General features: G+C 52.1%; 1 protein-coding gene across 2 annotated transcripts in view; it reads right to left on the reverse strand.

Annotated features, from left to right (window-relative positions):
* Nucleotides 1–17,860, reverse strand: part of rab27b (RAB27B, member RAS oncogene family) — a 315,029-nt gene that overhangs the window by 44,400 nt on the left and 252,769 nt on the right. For both annotated transcript variants that reach the window (XM_072497398.1, XM_072497397.1), the window contains exon 2: nucleotides 5,429–5,600. In XM_072497398.1, coding sequence (XP_072353499.1) covers nucleotides 5,429–5,581 — 153 coding nt within the window. In that variant the 5' untranslated portion in view covers nucleotides 5,582–5,600. The remainder of the gene's footprint in view (nucleotides 1–5,428; nucleotides 5,601–17,860) is intronic.

A 17,860-nucleotide genomic window follows, 5' to 3' on the forward strand; every position in this document is an offset into this window, starting at 1 on the left:
ATCCCCCTCCTCCATATCCCCCCTCCCCATATCCCCCATATCCCCCCTCCTCCATATCCCCCTCCCCATATCCCCCATATCCACCCTCCCCCATATCCCCCTCCCCATATTCCCCTCCCCATATCCCCCATATCCCCCTCCCCATATCCCCCATATCCCCCCTCCCCCATATCCCCCGTCCCCCATATCCCCCCTCCCCCATATCCCCCTCCCCATATACCCCATATCCCCCCTCCCCCATATCCCCCCTCCCCCATATCCCCCAAGTGAATCCAGCCCTAACCCTAACCTCTGCACTATACGCGCAACCGATGGTGTGCATTCATATACCTGTCTAACACTGTTGCCTTTTGCCCCTGCCACCACCCCCCACAGGAGAAGCGCGCACACAACAATAGGGAGCATGTGAGGACTGGAGGAGGCCCAGTTGATGAGAGACCACTGACCGAACACGAGGAAAGGGCCCTGGAACTGGCTGGTGGACCTGAGGACCGGGAGGTTGCTGATGCAGAGGTCGGGGGCCCACCAGCAAGTGAGCCACCGACAGCCTGTCCCCATATCCCCCCTCCCCCATATACCCCCTCCCCATATCACCTGATCATCGCCTGCGTGTCTAACCATGCATGCTTCATTGTGTATCGCAGGATCAAACGTCGAGGCACCCATCCCCGCAGATGCAGACCGCCTGGAGGATGCCCCTCGGAGACCACAAGAGACGGGGAGACCTGGATCCTCTAGCACGCGACGCCCGAAGGATGCCCCTCGGAGACCACGGGAGACGGGGAGACCTGGAGCAACAGGGAGACGACGCCCCCGTCTCATGCGGGTGCGGCGACGCAGGCGTGTGCCACCCAGCGACGGGGGGGGGGGGCTGCCACAGGCCCCCGTCGCAGCCGAGCCACGAAACCACAACCCAGGACACCCCTACCCAGGAAACTGAAATACAGGACAGTGACACAGATTGGATGGGTGGAGACGAACCGCCACCCCAAAGTGCCATGGACTCAGAGTCGGACGATGCGCACGACACAACGCCACTGTTATCTCCAACACCCTCCGCCATCGCAGAGACACTCACCTCGGTTGGGCACTTTAGTGATGAGGCGTCTGGTACACTCACTGGTGCGCACAACACAGCCGTCCCGGTACAGCAGGTGGAGGGAGGAGCAGCAGAGGGGCTGGGCGGTCGGAGGGCAGCCCCGCCGCAAGCGAACATCTGCCGCCCAGATGGATCCCGGGTTCCTGGAGTTAACGCACCCACCCATTGACCCGATGCAACCACCGAACCTGGGACGAGCAAAGAGGGTGACGGCCAGCTTGCGGCAGCTGCAGTTGCAGGTGGAGGAGTCCACCCGCGTCCAGGAGCTGGGAGTGGTGCCGGTCATGCGTGTCACCTAGGCCGACACTGCACGGGTGGCGTCTACGGTGGAGGCAATGGGGGCGACGGCGTCAGACATGGGGAGCGGTTTGCGAGGCCTGGGGCTTTCCGTGCAGGCGGCGTCTGTGGCCCAGGACATGGCTGCCCTCTCACAGGAGGCCATGAACCAGCGCCAGCGGCAGATGGCAGAGGCGCTCAACGCTGTGGCCCAGTCTCAGCAGGCCATGGCCCAGTCTCAGCAGGCCATCGCTGAGGGCATCGGCGCCATTGCCTATGCGCTAGCCGGCGTTGCACAGTCACAGACAGGGATGAGCAACTTCCTGAGTTCCATGGCTGCAAACCTGCAGACCCTTGTCGATACCAGCACGGGCCTCCAGGACTGACAGCGCCAGGTGTCGGAGGGGCGTTGGATGGCCAGTCCGATCGCACCCCCCACCCATGTAGAGGCCCGGGGGCCATTGGGCACCCCGAGGGAGGAGGAGGTGCTGGGGCCCGTCCCGGGTCCCCCTGTAGGGGAGGTCCCGGAACACCTCAACACCTCGGGCTCCCCCCCTTCCGTCCCAGGTGCATCGCGTGGGCAACGGGCAGGACAGGCTGGCAGCTCGCCATCCCAGTCGCCCAGGCCGCAGCCTGGCCCATCTAGGCCAGGACGCCCCAGGAAATGGCCGCCAAAGGGATCCCGAGTCAGGGGGCAGGAATCATAGGAGTCCACCTCCAGTTCTGCTGTACCGTCTGGGGAACCACCTAGACGTAGTCAAAGGGCCCGTAAGGCCAAACAATTAGACACTGAGTAAGTTGGCACGGGTGCAGGGCACAGATGAGTTTTAGGGGCTAGGGCACGTGCATGCACTGCTTTTGTTATTAAAGTCAATGTTACACCTACAGAAGCTGCCTTTGTGCTCTGTCCAAAGCGTGCGGGGGTGTCATGTACGTTGAGCGCAAGTGTGTGTGTGAGGGGTGGTCTTACCTCGGCCCCAGGTGAGTCTGCCCCCTTCCCCCTAGGCCGCCCTCACCATCCCCCTGGGCAGATGACGGGACCATGCGCTGCAGTGTCACAGCCGCATGCAGGGATGGTCCGGGTGGATGGTGGTTCTGTGGCCATGGGTCAGACATCGTCCAACGATGTAGAGCCCAGAGCTCATCACAGAGCGGGTTGTCATCATCCTCCATGGCCTGCAATAGACACGCGTCCACTGGCAACTGTGCGCCCGGCTGTTGTGCCGCAGGTGGAGCTGCAATGGGGGGGTGGTGTGCATGCGGGTGGGGTGGGTGGGGTTGGGGAGGGGGGTGAGGGTGCTGGGTGGGTGGATGGGTGGGGGGGTGAGGGTGTTCGGCTGTTGTCATGGTGTGCGGTCTGTGGCCATACTCGTCGATTCCCACGCCCCCTAGTCAGTGAAGCGGGCGTCTATCAGTCTGTCCCGTGCCCGCTGGCCCAGCCGGTAACGGTGGACAGCCACCCACCCATGTCTAGCCCGTCTGCCCTGACCATTGCCGCCATCCCTCTCATCTGGGGAGGACTGCGCCTCTTCCTGCTGCTCTTCCACTCCGCCCTCCTCTGCCTGCGGCACATCGCCCCTCTGCTGGGCTATGTTGCGCAGGACGCAGCACACTACAATGATGCGGCCGACCCTATCCGACAGATACTGGAGGGCGCCCCAAGCACCTGAAACGCATCTTCAGCACGCCAAAGCACCTCTCTATCACACCCCTTGTCGCTGCATGGTCATCATTGTAGCGGTTCTCCGCGTCATTCCGTGGCCTCCGTATAGGCGTCATCAGCCACGACCGCAATGGGTAGCCCCTGTCGCCCAGCAACCAGCCCCTCTGCCGGGGATGGCGTCCCTCGTACATGCCGGGGATGTATGACCGCGACAACACATATGAGTCGTGTACACTGCCCGGGTACCGGGCGCAGACGTGCAGGATAATCATGCGGTGATTGCAGACCACCTGTATGTTCATCGAATAGGTCCCCTTCCTATTGGTGAACACGGCCCTGTTATCTGCAGGTGGCCACACGGCGACGTGCATCCCATCGATCGCGCCCTGGACCATGGGGAACCCGGCCACGGCAGAGAAGCCCACGGCCCGGGCATCTTGGCTGGCCCGGTCCACAGGGAAGCGGATGTAGCGGTCCGCAATGGCATATAGGGCGTCTGTCACTGCCCGGATTTACCGGTGCACCGATGTCTGCGAGATCCCGGGCAAGTCCCCACCTGGCGTCTGGAATGACCCTGTGGCATAAAAGTTCAGGGCCACCGTAACCTTGACGGACACGGGGAGAGGGTGTCCCCCGCCAGTGCCACGCGGTGCCAGGTGTGCCAGCAGGTGGCAGATGTGTGCCACGGTTTCCCGGCTCATCCGGAGTCTCCTCCTGCATTCCCAGTCTGTGAGGTCCTGGTACGACAGCCGGGGCCGGTACACACGGGGACTCCTCGGGTGCCTCCTTTGCCGTGGCGCCACGACATCCTCCTCCCCCTCCTCGTCCTGTCGGGCGGGTGTCCCTCCAGCCTGGGCGGCTGCCGCCTGCCACTCTGCGGCAGCCTGCTCCGCCTCTGTGGCACGCTCCTCCTCCTCCTCATCCAGGGCAACATGGACAATAGCGGCCGCCGCCACGGCGGCCAACATCGCTGGCTGATCGGAAAGCATGACGGCCTGCAGTGGGGAGGCCCGACATGTCATCATTGCCCATACCCCCTCCCAGCCAGGTAGCATGGAACGCATGGGCGCGACTGTTGGAGGATGGCACCTGGCCAGGCGGACAAACTTGCTTGCCCTCGCACCCCCCCCCTCCCCGGCACGCATCCCCCCCCCCCCCCCCCCCCCCCCGCCCCCCACCCCGGCACGCACCTCCCCGTCCCCCTCCCCGGCAGTCATCCTCCCGTCCCCCTCCTCGGCACGCACCTCCCCGTCCCCCTCCCCGGCACGCACCTCCCCGGCAGTCATCCTCCCGTCCCCCTCCCCGGCACGCATCTCCCCGTCCCCGTCCCCCTCCCCGGCACGCACGCCCCGTCCCCCTCCCCGGCACGCATCTCCCCGGCATGCACCCCCCCCCCGTCCCCCTCCCCGGCACGCTCCTCCCCGGCAGTCATCCTCCCGTCCCCCTCCCCGGCCGCACCCCCCGTCCTCCTCCCCGACAGTCATCCACCTGTCCCCGGCACTCACCCCCCCTCCCGGCACTCACCCCCCCTCCCGGCGCTCCCACGAAGCCCACCCCACTCTACCCCCGCCCCCCCCCGCCGCACACACACCCACCCACACCTCTCCCCCACACACACAGACTGCAGCCATCACGCCATCACCTCTCCTGCGGCCAACCCCCCAGGCCGTCACCCACCTCCACGCTGGACGGCGTCAACCATCAGCACTGGTTGACACCAATTAAAAGGTGGTTTGATTTACGCCGATGTGACCACGGGACTTCGGCCCATTCGGACAGGAGAATATCGGCAGCCCCGGAGTCCATTGCCTCGCTCCCGCCCCTGCCATTCTCCGAGGGGGGCGGCGTGATTGATGCCCCGCCGACTTTTCTCCCTTTGGAGAATTCGGCGGTCGGCGGGGGCGGGAATCACGCCGGCCCCCGGCGATTCTCCGACCCGGTGGGGGGTCGGAGAATCGCGCCCCAGGTATGCCACATCAACAGCATTTCCCTCATCAACCATCTCTGTTAACTTTTCAAAAAACAACAAATAATTTCCTCCCAGTTATAAGGATACAAGGCAGAAAGCTACTTAATACACTTAAAATTTCAACTTTTAGAGGTTCAATATGATGCTTGGACTATTACGAACACACTTTTCTGACTAAACTAGTTGAGTTTATCATGATTCAATTCACGACAGCAATTCCACTAATCCAGAATTGACATTGCAAGAGGAGGAAACCAACAGTATCTTCAGGTAGATAAAAATTAAGTAAAAATTAAATACATTTTTTAAAAACTTGTTTTAAGTTCTTTTGTAGTATTTTCCCTCTGTAGTCCATGTATGGACATTATTAATGATGTTAAGGCTACAGCTAAAATGATTAAGAGAATAGGCAAACACTTACCAATCTCTTTTCTCGAAAGTCAATTCCCACTGTGGTGACAAATTTGGGGTTGAATTTATTCTCGGTGTATCTGTACAGAAACGTGGTCTTTCCAACCCCCGAGTCTCCGAGAGCCAGGAGCTTGATCAGATAATCATAGTCCCCATCAGTCATAGTGCTATTCACACTGGCGCTGTAAAAAAAAGAGCAGTGTTTGAGAACCAAAATCTCACTGTGTAAGGGAGCACCTTCATTCTTTAGATCCTGTCTGTATGGCTGTTGATAAAAAACACTGAAGTTTCAAATGGTCCCAAAGCTACAGGACCACTGAATGCTCCTCACCTGAGCAGATAAACAGTTTGTATCAAAAAATATATTCATAAAGATGTATATCTCAAAATTGGTATCAAAAGTGTCTTGTGATCCCTTAGCACTCTTAATCCGTTTAAATTAGACGTGCAATTTAATAAGCACAAGGCTAGCTTTTAACTACTGCATACCATATTACAACTACTGAGGCTGAAACACTTCCTCTTGACTGTTTCTATTATAAGTTCGTATCTTCATATTTATACTGGAAACTACCTGGTAAGTTTCTCACACAAGAGCGGGATTTCATGGGGCCTACAAGAGCAGGAATCATGGCGAGCAATGCAAAATTTTAATTTCCAAACACCGGGGATTGAGATACAGAGACAGCGTTTGAAGTTGAGCATTACACTGCCCTGTGGCAGGTTTCTACTTATTCATACTTAACATTTGCATGCTATGAATATTCATTAGTGCAAAGCAGCTTTCAGTACTGTTTTACCCTCAGAATAAAGTCAGCAGTGCACAAGAATCTCATGGCATCCGATTCAGGATCACTGAAAGGTGGCGAACACCAGTCAGGTTTGTGCAGTTGTGTGGATGGTCAGCAGTTCACTCTGTGGAGCAGAAGAATGGCAGCTTGCATGGAAGCTTGGGACCAGGAATGAGGCAGGGTGGGGAGTGGAGTTGGGGGCATGGAAGAGTGGAAGGGAAATCCGGGGGAGGCCAAAGGATAGGCTTGGAGGCATGAAGGAATGAAGTGGGAAGCAGAAGTGCCTCTCAGAGTAAACATTAAGAGATATGCCATGGTACAAAAAACTAAAAAAGCTGTGTTCCTTTGTCAACAGCTTATGCACCACAGTGAAAAGGAGTATTTCATTTCATAAATTCCAACAAAATGCACAGACCTTAATTTACTCTTAATACAATAAGGACCACACATGCAACAGTGCAGGTGATAAGTTTATACCATACAAGGGATGGTGAGTTCCTTTGTAAGAAGCGGTTTTGCAATCTTACCCCAATGGTAGGAACAGAAAAGTACATAGACAGTGGCACCCCTTGTAATTATATGTAAGGTATGAATGAATAATAAACTTCATAAGCAACAAAAAAGATGGAATCACCAGAGTAGCAGGCTCTCTGACCGAACAGGTTCATGTCGATACCTATACTCCACATGAGCCTCCTCTGACGCTATCTCATTTAACACTAGCAACATATTCTACTATCCCTTTCTCCCTCGGTTTAACAAGCTTCATATTCCAACCGCTCTCTGTATAACGACATTTTTTATGAATGCCATAATAGATTCATGAGTGACTATCTTATACTTGTGGCCCCCAGTTCTGGTCTTGCTTGCATGGGGAAATATGTTTACTCTATCAAGCACTCTTATCTTAAAGATCTCTGTCAGGTCACCCCTTGGTTACCTCTTTTCTTGAAAAAACAGCCTGTTCAACCTTTTCTGATAGGTATAACCCCCTCAGCTCTGGTATCATTCTAGCTGATCCTTCCTTCATCTTCTCCAGTGCCTCCATATTCCTTTTACACAGTAATAACATTGATAATGCTTTCAGTGCCTCAATGTTCAGTTGAAGGACTCACTGGTAGCAAGTCACATTTATTTAAGTGCCAGCTAGTCACAATCTTGAGCAAGAGATGCCCCGTCCAATGAAGGCAATCATTATGTATGCTTTCTTGACTGCCTTGTCCACTTGTGTTGCTACTTCCTGCTCTGTTTACCTTTTTCATCATATTGACATAATCCACCTTTTCCTGTCTCCCTCTTGCACTTATCCAGTTTCCTTCAAATGTATCTATTCTATTTGCATTACCACTCCCTGTGGCAGAAGCATTCACATTCAAATCGCTATCTGAGTAAAGAAATTTCTCCTAAATTCCTTAACTTTTATATTTTATGGCCCCTATTTTTTGGACTCCTCCACAGGCGGAAATATATTTGGCTATCAAAGCCTTTCATATCTTGAAAGACAAATTAGTGCAATTATTTTCTTATTCTTTCACAGGATATGGCTTCATCAGCTAGGCCAGCATTTATTGTCCATCCCTGATTGCCCTTTTGAAGGTGGTGGTGAGCTGCTTTCTTGAACCGCTGCAGTCCATGTGGTGTTAGTACACCCAGAGTGCTGTTAGGGAGGGAGTTCCAGGATTTTGACCAAGCAACAGAGAAGAAACTGCGATATATTTGAAAGTTAGGATGCTGGTGGCTTGGGGTGTAACTTGCAGTTGGTGATGTCCCCATGTATCTTCTGCCCTTGTCCTTTTTGATGGTAGAAGTCACAAGTTTTAAAGGTGATGTTGAGGGAACCTTGCTGAGTTGCTGCAATGCTTCTTGTATATAGAACACACGGCTGCCACTGTGTGTCGGTGGTTGAGGAAGTGAACGTCGCACATGGTGGATGGGGAGCCAAGCAAGAGGCTTTGTCGTGGATGGTGTCAAGCTACTTGAGTGTTGTTGGAGCTGCACTTATCCAGGCAAGTGGAAAGTATTCCATTACACTCCTGACTGTGCCTTGTAGATGGTGGACAGGCTTGGGGAGTCAGAAGGTCAGTAACTAACCTCGGAATTCCCAGCCTCTGACCTGTTCTTGTAGTCACAGTATTTATATGGTTACATCAGTTCTGTTTCTGGTCAATGGTAATCCCTAGGATGGAGGATTCAGCAATGGTAATGCCATTGAATGTCATGAGGAGATAGTTGAATTCTCCCTTGTTGGAGATGGCCATTGCCTGGCACTTGTTTGGTATGAATGTTACTTGCTATTTGTCAGCCGAAGCCTGAATATTGTCCAGGTCTTGTTGCATTTGAACATAGAATTCATACAGTGCAGAAGGAGGCCATTTGGCCCAAGGCACCTGCACCAACCTTCCAAAAGAACACCCTACCTAGGCCCACTCCCCCGCCCTCTCTTTGTCACCCCGTAACCCCACCTAACCTGCACATCTTTGAACACTAAGGGGCAATTTAGCAAGGTCAATCCACCTAACATGCACATCTTGGGCTGTGGGGAGAAACTGGAGCACTCAGAAGAAACCCATGGAGTCACAGGGAGAAAGTGTAAACTCCACACAGACAGTCACCCAAGGTTGGGATTGAACCCAGGTCTCTGGCGCTGTGAGGCATCATTGCTAACCACTGTGCCACCGTGCGACCACATGGAACTGCTTTAGTATCTAAGGAGACGCGAATGGTGCTGAACATTGTGCAGTCATCAGTGATCATCTCCACATCTGACCTTATGATCAAAGGAATGTAATTGATGAAGCAACTGAAGATGATTGGGCCTAGAACGCTATCCTGAGGAACTCCTGCAGTGATATCCTGGGACCTTCAACCACCACAACTGTCTTCCTTTCTGCCAGGTATGACTCCAACCAGCGGAGAGTTTTCTCCCTGATTTCCATTGACTCCAGTTTAGCTAGTGCTCCTTGATACCATACTCAGTCAAATGCTACCTTGATGTCAAGGGCTGACCCTCCCACTTCACCTTTGGAATTCAGCTGTTTTGTCATTTGGACCAAGGCTGTAATGAGGTCATGAGCTGAGTGACCCTGGCAGAATCCAAATGGAGGGTTGGTGAGTTGGTTATTGCTGCGTAAGTGCTGATCGATAGCACTGTTGACAACGCCTTCCCTCACTTTGCTGATGATCAAGAATATTCTGAATGGGCATTAATTGGTCAGATTGGATTTGTCCTGCAGTTTGTGGTTAGGACTACCTGGGCAATTTTCCACATTGCTGGGTAGATACCAGTGTTAAAGCTGTACCGGAATAGTTTGGCTAGGGACGTGGCAAGTTCTGGTGCACAAGTCTTCAATACTACTGCCAGAATGTTGTTAGGACCCACTCTGCAGAATCCAGAACATTCAGTCGTTTCTTGATATCAGGTGGAATAAATCTAATTGACTGAAGACTGGCATCTGTGATGCTGGGAACTTGTGAATGAGGCTGAGTTGGATTATCTACTCGGCATTTCTGGCTGAAGATGGTTGCAAATGCTTCAGTCTTGTCTTTTGGACTGACATGTTGGGCTCCCCCGCCATTGAGGATGGGAAGGTTTGTAGAGCATCTTCCTCCAGTTAGTTATTTAATCATTCACCACCATTCACGGCTGGATGTTGCAGGACTGTAGGTCTTAAATCTGATCTTCTGGTTGTGGGATCACGTAGCTCTGTCTATCACTTGCTGTTTCTGCTGTTGACATGCAAGTAATTATATGTTGTAGCCCCACCAGGTTGGCATATCATTTTTAGTTATGCCCAGTGCTGCTCCTGGCACACCCTCCTGCATTCTTCATTGAACCAGAGTTGTTCCCCTAGCTTGGTGATAATGGGAGAGTGAGGGGTACACTGGGTCATGAGGTTACAGATTATGGTTACATATACAATTCTGAATGTCACATTCTGTTACCACTACAATATTGCAACTACTGTAATCGAATTTATGGCTTTTTTATTTACAAGAACCACATATGGCTCTCTCCCAGTGATTTCTGTTCTGTGTTCTCCTCTCCTTAGTCTTCTTCCTTCATTTCTTTGTTTCTTCAAGGCAGTGTCCCACGATGAATGCAAGTTCACAGTAGTTGGCAGGTCTCCAGTATCTCTCGTGAGTAACTATCCTTCATGCGTGACCCTGGTCAGTGAACGTTTATAGATGGGAGGACATCACAGGCCTATATGATCCTGTCCCTACTCAATGTTGGCAAAATTTAATCCAGCAGCTATTGGATAGTGATTATGAATGGAAAATCTTGATGATTTACTTTGTCTCCCTTGCCTGGGGAAAGAAAACGTAAGTGTTTCAAACACTGCCTTGACTCAGGATAGACTGGGTAAGCAAACATGGAGAGGGTCCCGACGTCAGTCGGCATAGGTCCTGAAGGTCAGTCAGTTGGCAAAAATAGGTCCCGGGAAAAAAAGTTTGATAAACACCACATTTACCCATATTTTTTGTGGGTAAATGTGGAAAAGGGAAAAAAAAGTTGTGACTTTCATGACTGCAGGATGGTCCAAAACAATTCAAGAAAGACAATGTGATAGGTCATTGATCTGAAGTGCTAACTCTGTTTCTCCTTCTGCAAATGCTGCCTGATCTGATGAGGATTTCCAGAATTTTCTGTTTTTACTTCAGATTTCCAACATCCATCGTATTTTGCTTTTGAAAAGAAACATAGGCTGGAATTTTCCCCTGAATGATTGAGATGCCGTATTTATAAAATTTGATTTTCAGAATCAGCATAGTTGTTAGGCAAAAATGCAATGTCAAGTAATTGCCTGGTAGTACAGAAATTGAATGCTGTTGAAAAAAGTGACATTTTGTCTTGGACTCATCACGACGGAAGCAAGAATTCCAAATTTCAAAGGGAACAACAATTTATACTTCATGAGAAAAGGGGTGCTGATTGGTTTAGAATTCAGTTCTCATTGGTCAATGCATTGCCATGTAAAATGCACTAAGGAACTATTTTTCGCTAATCATTTATTTAATTCAAAAATACGCAGAGCCTGGTCAGAGCCTGGTCAAAGGTGAAGTTCCTGCAAATGTAGCTTCTGGCAAATATAAGTGAGCCACATTGCCAACCCTGTTGATAATATTAAATGATTTGGTAATGTAATTCTTAGCACACTCGGGATTATTTAGCAAGTGCTGTTCAATCATGGAATCACATCTAACATCAGACATTATGTTCTAAGTTTTGAGAATAGTGCAATATACTTTGATAATCACAGTTCTGGTGACTGCTGAAGACTTATCTAATCTAATATCCAAATATAACTTCTTCTGAGCAGGCCAGAATTTGTTAAGGGAAACAAAATAAATCCAAATTCTTATCGTATTACAAGCATGCGCACACACATACATACTGGAAATCCCTGTCCTGGTTTGTGCTCACTCACCGAGGGCTCTGACGTACTCTGACTCTCGGATCTGCTGAACTTTGCAGTGAGTTCTCTGATAGTCTCCTTCTGTTTCATGATGGGCTTTCTGCAGCAGAATGGTCTGACAGAGGGGGAGTATGGCCCCCTTGATGTCATCCACTGGATAGCTGTTCTGCATCAGGACAGAATATATAGGGGGCTGGATTCTCCATCTACGGGATCCTCCGTTTCGCCGGCAACGCACTCATGCCCGCAGATCTCCTGACGGTGGGAGGTGCCCACAATGGGAAACTCCATTGGCCGACTGCCGGGCTAGAGAATCCCTCTGAAGGCACTGGTGTGCCACACCGGAAAAGGGTGCGGTGTGATGGAGAATCCCACCCAGGGTCCTTGTCCAGGCGGATGGAAGTGCAGATGCACCATGTCTGAGCAAACTCTTGGGCCGCAGCTTTCGCCAGAAGACGGCAAGGAATGCACCAAATGTTTTGCGACACATGGTTTTTGAAGTGGAGCTGTCAGCGGGAAGGGGGTGTTGGTGGGTTGGGGAGGTGGGAACCATGAGGCTTACAGGAAATTGGCCACATAATTGCCCCCTCTAGAGACTAGAGGACTGAATTGACATTTTAGGCAGGATTTTCCCTGCAGGATTCTGAATGCTGATGTTGGGAATCTCAGCATTATTAGCTGATGGAAGCAGAACCCTGTGACCCTTAGCTCAGCGACTCTTCAAGCACCCGCCCACGACCCACTCATGGGTCGGCACTTTGAAAAACCTTGGGCTAGATTCTCCGCTCCCCGATGGCGAAATCGCGTTTGGCGAGTGGTCGGAGAATCCCCGAAGACGGCAAAATCGGGGACGGAGTCGCTTTTGCGATGCTCCGACTCCTGAAAAGCTGCGTACTCTAGGAGCACGCCGCGCCATGTATCCACGACCTCAGGCCATTACCTGAGGCCCGCCATTGATGCTCCGTCCCCGACCGGCCGAGTTCCCAGCGGCGTGAAACACTTGTGTTGGTCTCACCTGTCATGAACTCAGCGTGGCGGCTGCGGACTCCGTCCGGCGGTGCCATAGTCGGGGAAGGGCCATATCTACATCTAGAGCTGGGAGCTCTATGCTGCCAGGCTGCTAGCCCTCCCCGCACCCCCGCCCCCCTCACCCGGAGCAGGGAATCTGTGGTTGTTTTGCACCAGTTTTTCTGGTGTAAAACACCACCATTTTCACGCCTGCGTGGGGACTTAGTCTCCCAAACGGTGAATCCAGCCCCCTGTCCTACTGTCCTCGTCGATCATCAGCATCCGAACATAAAGCCATTCAGGTTTACATGCCCATTTTTCCATTCCTTGGATGTCAACACCACATTTCCTGTTAACGTTTCCCCGTGACACATCGAATGAATAACAGGATGGCAGATATTTCACATAAAAAAGACTAACCAGCTTGCCAGGAAATACTGTCCTGTCTGCGACAAATACATTTTTACAACAGGGCAAAACCAGTCCTAAATGGCCAAAGGAGCTATGCTGCTAATTAAATCCGGTCTGCTTTGTGATCAAAATTACAATCTGATATATATGTAATTGAAACCAGGAACTCAAAACCCTGCTACAAACATTCTGATCACTATCAACAAAACAGACAGAACATAGAATAGCTGACAAGGTCTCTCTCAGTTGTGTTAGTTTAATACCATCATGTTACAGATCATATAACTGACTGAATAGGCTCCCAAATCAAATAAACAACTAGTTGTATTTCATATTAGTTAAGCCTCTCAGTTTAAACAACTGAACAGATATAGATTTTCAGGCGGGTATTGCACTAAGGTCATCTATTTGCACCTATGATTGTTCCCCGGCTTCTGCTCCGAAACTCTCATTCATGCCTTTGTTATCTCTGAACATGGTTATTCCGATGCACTCCTGCTGGTTTCCCCTATGCCACTCACTGTAAGGCTGAAATAATACAAAACTCTGCTATCCTAACCTGCACCGAGTTCCGTTCCACTCTCACCCCTGTGACCTACATTTGCTCTCGCAACGTCTTGATTTAAAAATTGTCAATCGTGCTTTCCAAGCTCTCAATGGCTCCATTCTCTCTATCTCTGTAATCTCCTCCTGTCCCACAACCCTCTGTGGCATCGGTGCTTATATATTTCAGGTCTCTTTAACATCCCCGATTTTAATCCCTCTGCCATTGGTGGCCTCTGCCTTAAGTTGCCTAGGCCCCAAGCTCTGGAATACCTCCCTACACCGCTCCATCAAATTGACTTATTTGATCCAGCTTTTGGTCATCTAACTAAAGTCTCCTTATGTGGCTGGGTATCATGTTTTGTTTGGAATACTCCTGTGAAGCACCTTTGGGTGTTTTCTTATGCTAAAGGGACTATATAAATATAAATTTATGTTGTTTTTGCTTGATTTTCCTCCAAGATAAATCCTTAAATGGAGGCAAGGATCCCTTTAAACAGCATTTTTGAATGTCAGCTCCTGACCTTTCCACCACGGTTTGCTGGGTAGTGTACGAAGTGCTGTCTCCAGCACTCATGGGCACCAGTTTCTCAAAAGAGTTCTCATTCTGCGGTTGCGGCGATGCTCAGCTAAGCCGCGCGTTTCGGCGGCTCCAGCTCCGACGGACCTTCGGGCTCTTTTTGAGAGCCCCAACAGGAATTTTCTTTTGACAAAACCCGGTGTGGGGTGAAGAAATAAGGAGTCCCCCCCCCGCAGTGTGCAGGAAAAAGATCAGTGGCGGTGGCCAGATCACGAAGGATCCTCGAGGGCAGCGGCAGAGGAGAGAAAAGAAGGAAGCAAGATGACGTCGGAGGGAGGCCGGGCGACATGGGGACCGGATCAGGATGAGTTCCTCAGAAGGTGTGTGGAGGAGTTAAAAAAGGAGGTGATGGCCCCGATGTTGCTGGCAATCGATGGGCTCATAGAAACACAAAAGGCCCAGGCGATAGAGCTCCGTGTGGTGAAGGAGAAGGTAACTGAAAACGAGGATGAAATCCTGGGCCTAGTGGTCAAAATGGAGATGCACAAGGCGCTACATAAGAAGTGCACCAAAAGAATTAAAGTCCTGGAAAATAGATCAAGGAGAAAGAACCTCCGGATCCTGGGTCTCCCCGAGGGAGTGGAGGGAGCTGACGGCGGGGCTTACGTGAGCACGATGCTACATTCGCTAATGGGAGCTGAGGCCCCCTCGGGCCCCTTGGAGGTGGAAGGGGCTCACCGGGTCCCTGCGAGGAGACCAAAGGCTGGAGAACCACCAAGGGCGATGGTCGTGAGATTTCACCGCTTCAATGACAGAAAGGTTGTTTTGAGCTGGGCCAAGAAGGTACGGAGTAGCAGATGGGAGAATGCGGTGATACGATTGTATCAGGACTGGAGCGCGGAGGTGGCGAGAAGGAGAGCGAGTTTCAATCGAGCCAAGGAGGTGCTGCATAAGAAGAAAGTAAAGTTCGGGATGCTGCAGCCGACGCGATTATGGGTCACGTACCACGATAGGCACTATTATTTTGAAATGTCGGTAGAAGCATGGACCTTCATCCAAAAAGAGAAACTGGACCAGAACTGAGGGACTGATGTTGGGGGGGAAACGGCAATGTTGATGTATAGAAATGTAAATTGGGGAAAGGGAGGTTCACTGTATCGAGACCGTCTTTGACGGAGGGGACACTGAGAAATGTGGGCTCCGGTGGGGAAAAAAGGGACATAGGTTGGGGATGGGGAATGGGAACGGGGCTGTAGGGGGAGCTGCGCCATAGGGGGCGGGATGGTTCTAGGAAAGCGCGGGTCTTTTCCCGCGCTAGAGAGATGATGGCGGGAAGACAGGCGCAAGGAAGATGGGAGTTCCACACACGGGGGGGGGGGGGTGTCAAGGAGAGAGCGGGAGAGGCCGGGGTCAGTTGAAGTCAGCTGACTTTCGGAAGCAATATGGGGGGAGTAACCATGTTAGATGGGGATCTAGCGGGGGGGGGGGGGGGGATAACTGGGTTGCTGCTGCTGGGATCGAGAGGGAGCTGGTAAGAGAAGAGGTGGTCGGGACGGGAGTGCGCTGCCTGGGGGACTGGTGGGTGCGCGGGACCTGGACGTGGGACTGGCCCAGAGTGGGTGATGGCTAGTCGACGGGGGGGGGGCGGGCAGACCCCCAATCCGGCTGATCACGTGGAACGTGAGAGGCCTAAATGGGCCGATTAAGAGGGCCCGAGTGTTCGCGCACTTAAAAGGACTGAAGGCAGACGTGGCCATGCTTCAGGAGACGCATCTGAAGGTGGCGGATCAGGTTAGCTTAAGGAATGGATGGGTGGGATAGGTGTTCCACTCAGGGCTGAACGCAAAGAATAGAGGGGTGGCTATATTGGTGGGGAAACGGGTGTCGTTCGAGGCTAGGAATATAGTAGTGGACAACGGTGGCAGATATGTGATGGTGAGTGGCAGACTGCAGGGAATGGAGGTCGTGCTGGTAAATGTATATGCCTCGAATTGGGATGATGCGGGATTTATGAAGCGGATGCTGGGACGTATCCCGGACCTGGAGGTAGGAAACTTGGTAATGGGGGGGGGGATTTCAATACTGTGCTGGATCCAGGGTTAGATCGGTCTAGATCCAGGACCGGAAGAAGGCCGGCAGCGGCCAAGGTGCTTAGGGGGTTTATGGACCAAATGGGGGAGTGGATCCGTGGAGATTTGCTAGGCCGCTGGCCAAAGAGTTCTCCTTTTTCTCCCATCTCCATAAGGTATACTCTCGGATAGATTTCTTTGTTTTGGGTAGGTCACTGATTTCGAGGGTGGAAGGAACGGAGTACTCGGCCATAGCTGTTTCAGACCATGCCCCGCACTGGGTGGATCTGGAACTAGGAGAGGAGAGGGAACAGCGCCCACTCTGGCAACTGGATGTGCGATTTCTGGCGGATGAGGGAGTCTGTGGAAGGGTGCGGGGATGTATCGAAAGGTACCTGGAGGCCAATGGTGATGGGGAGGTCCAAGTGGGGGTAGTATGGGAAGCGCTGAAGGCGGTGGTGAGGGGAGAGTTGATCTCCATCAGGCCTTACAAGGGGAAAACAGAGGCCAAAGAGAGGGAGAGATTACTGGGGGAGATTTTGAGTGTGGATAAAAGATATGCGGAGGCCCCGGACGAAGGACTATATAGGGAGAGGCGAAGACTCCAGACGGAGTTTGACCTGCTGACCACAGGGAAGACAGAGGCACAGTGGAGGAAGGCACAGGGGATGAGATACGAGTATGGGGAAAAGGCGAGTCGGCTGTTGGCCCACCAGCTTCGTAAGAGGACAGCGGCGAGGGAAATAGGGGGAGTTAGGGATGAAACGGGAACTACGGTGCGGAGTGTAGGGAAGGTAAATGAGGTGTTTAAGACCTTTTATGAGAGGTTATATAGTTCCCAACTCCCGGAGGGAAAAGAGGGGATGCAGCAGTTTCTGGACCAACTAAGGTTCCCGAAGGTGGAGGAGCAGGAGGTGGCAGGCCTGGGGGCGTCAATTGGGGTGGACGAGGTGACTAAAGGGCTGGGGAACATACAGGCAGGGAAGGCCCCGGGACCAGACGGGTTCCCGGTGGGATTTTATAGGAAACATGTGGACTTGCTGGCCCCGCTGCTGGCAAGAACCTTTAACGAGGCCAGAGAAGGGGGGACTCTACCCCCGACAATGTCAGAGGCGACGATATCACTAATCCTGAAGCGAGATAAAGATCTGCTGCAATGCGGGTCTTATAGGCCTATCTCGCTCCTGAATGTGGATGCCAAGTTGCTGGCAAAAGTGCTGACAATGAGGATAGAGGATTGTGTCTCGGGGGTGGTGCACGAAGACCAAACAGGGTTTGTAAAGGGGAGACAATTGAATGTCAACGTGCGACGGCTATTTGGGGTGATAATGATGCCCCCAGCAGAGGGGGAGGCAGAGATAGTGGCAGCAATGGATGCAGAGAAGGCATTTGATAGGGTAGAGTGGGAGTACATATGGGAGGTGCTGAGGAGGTTTGGGTTCGGGGAGGGGTTTGTCAGCTGGGTAAAACTCCTCTATGGGGCCCCAGTGGCAAGTGTAGTCACAAATCGGCAAAGATCGGAGTATTTTCGGTTACATAGGGGAACAAGGCAGGGCTGCTCTCTGTCCCCATTACTGTTCGCGTTGGCAATTGAACCACTGGCCATAGCGCTGAGAGACTCTAGGAAATGGAGGGGGGTGGTTAGAGGGGGAGAGGAACACCGAGTGTCACTCTACGCAGATG

Source organism: Scyliorhinus torazame, chromosome 3, assembly GCF_047496885.1.
Source record: "Scyliorhinus torazame isolate Kashiwa2021f chromosome 3, sScyTor2.1, whole genome shotgun sequence".
NCBI lineage: Eukaryota > Metazoa > Chordata > Chondrichthyes > Carcharhiniformes > Scyliorhinidae > Scyliorhinus > Scyliorhinus torazame.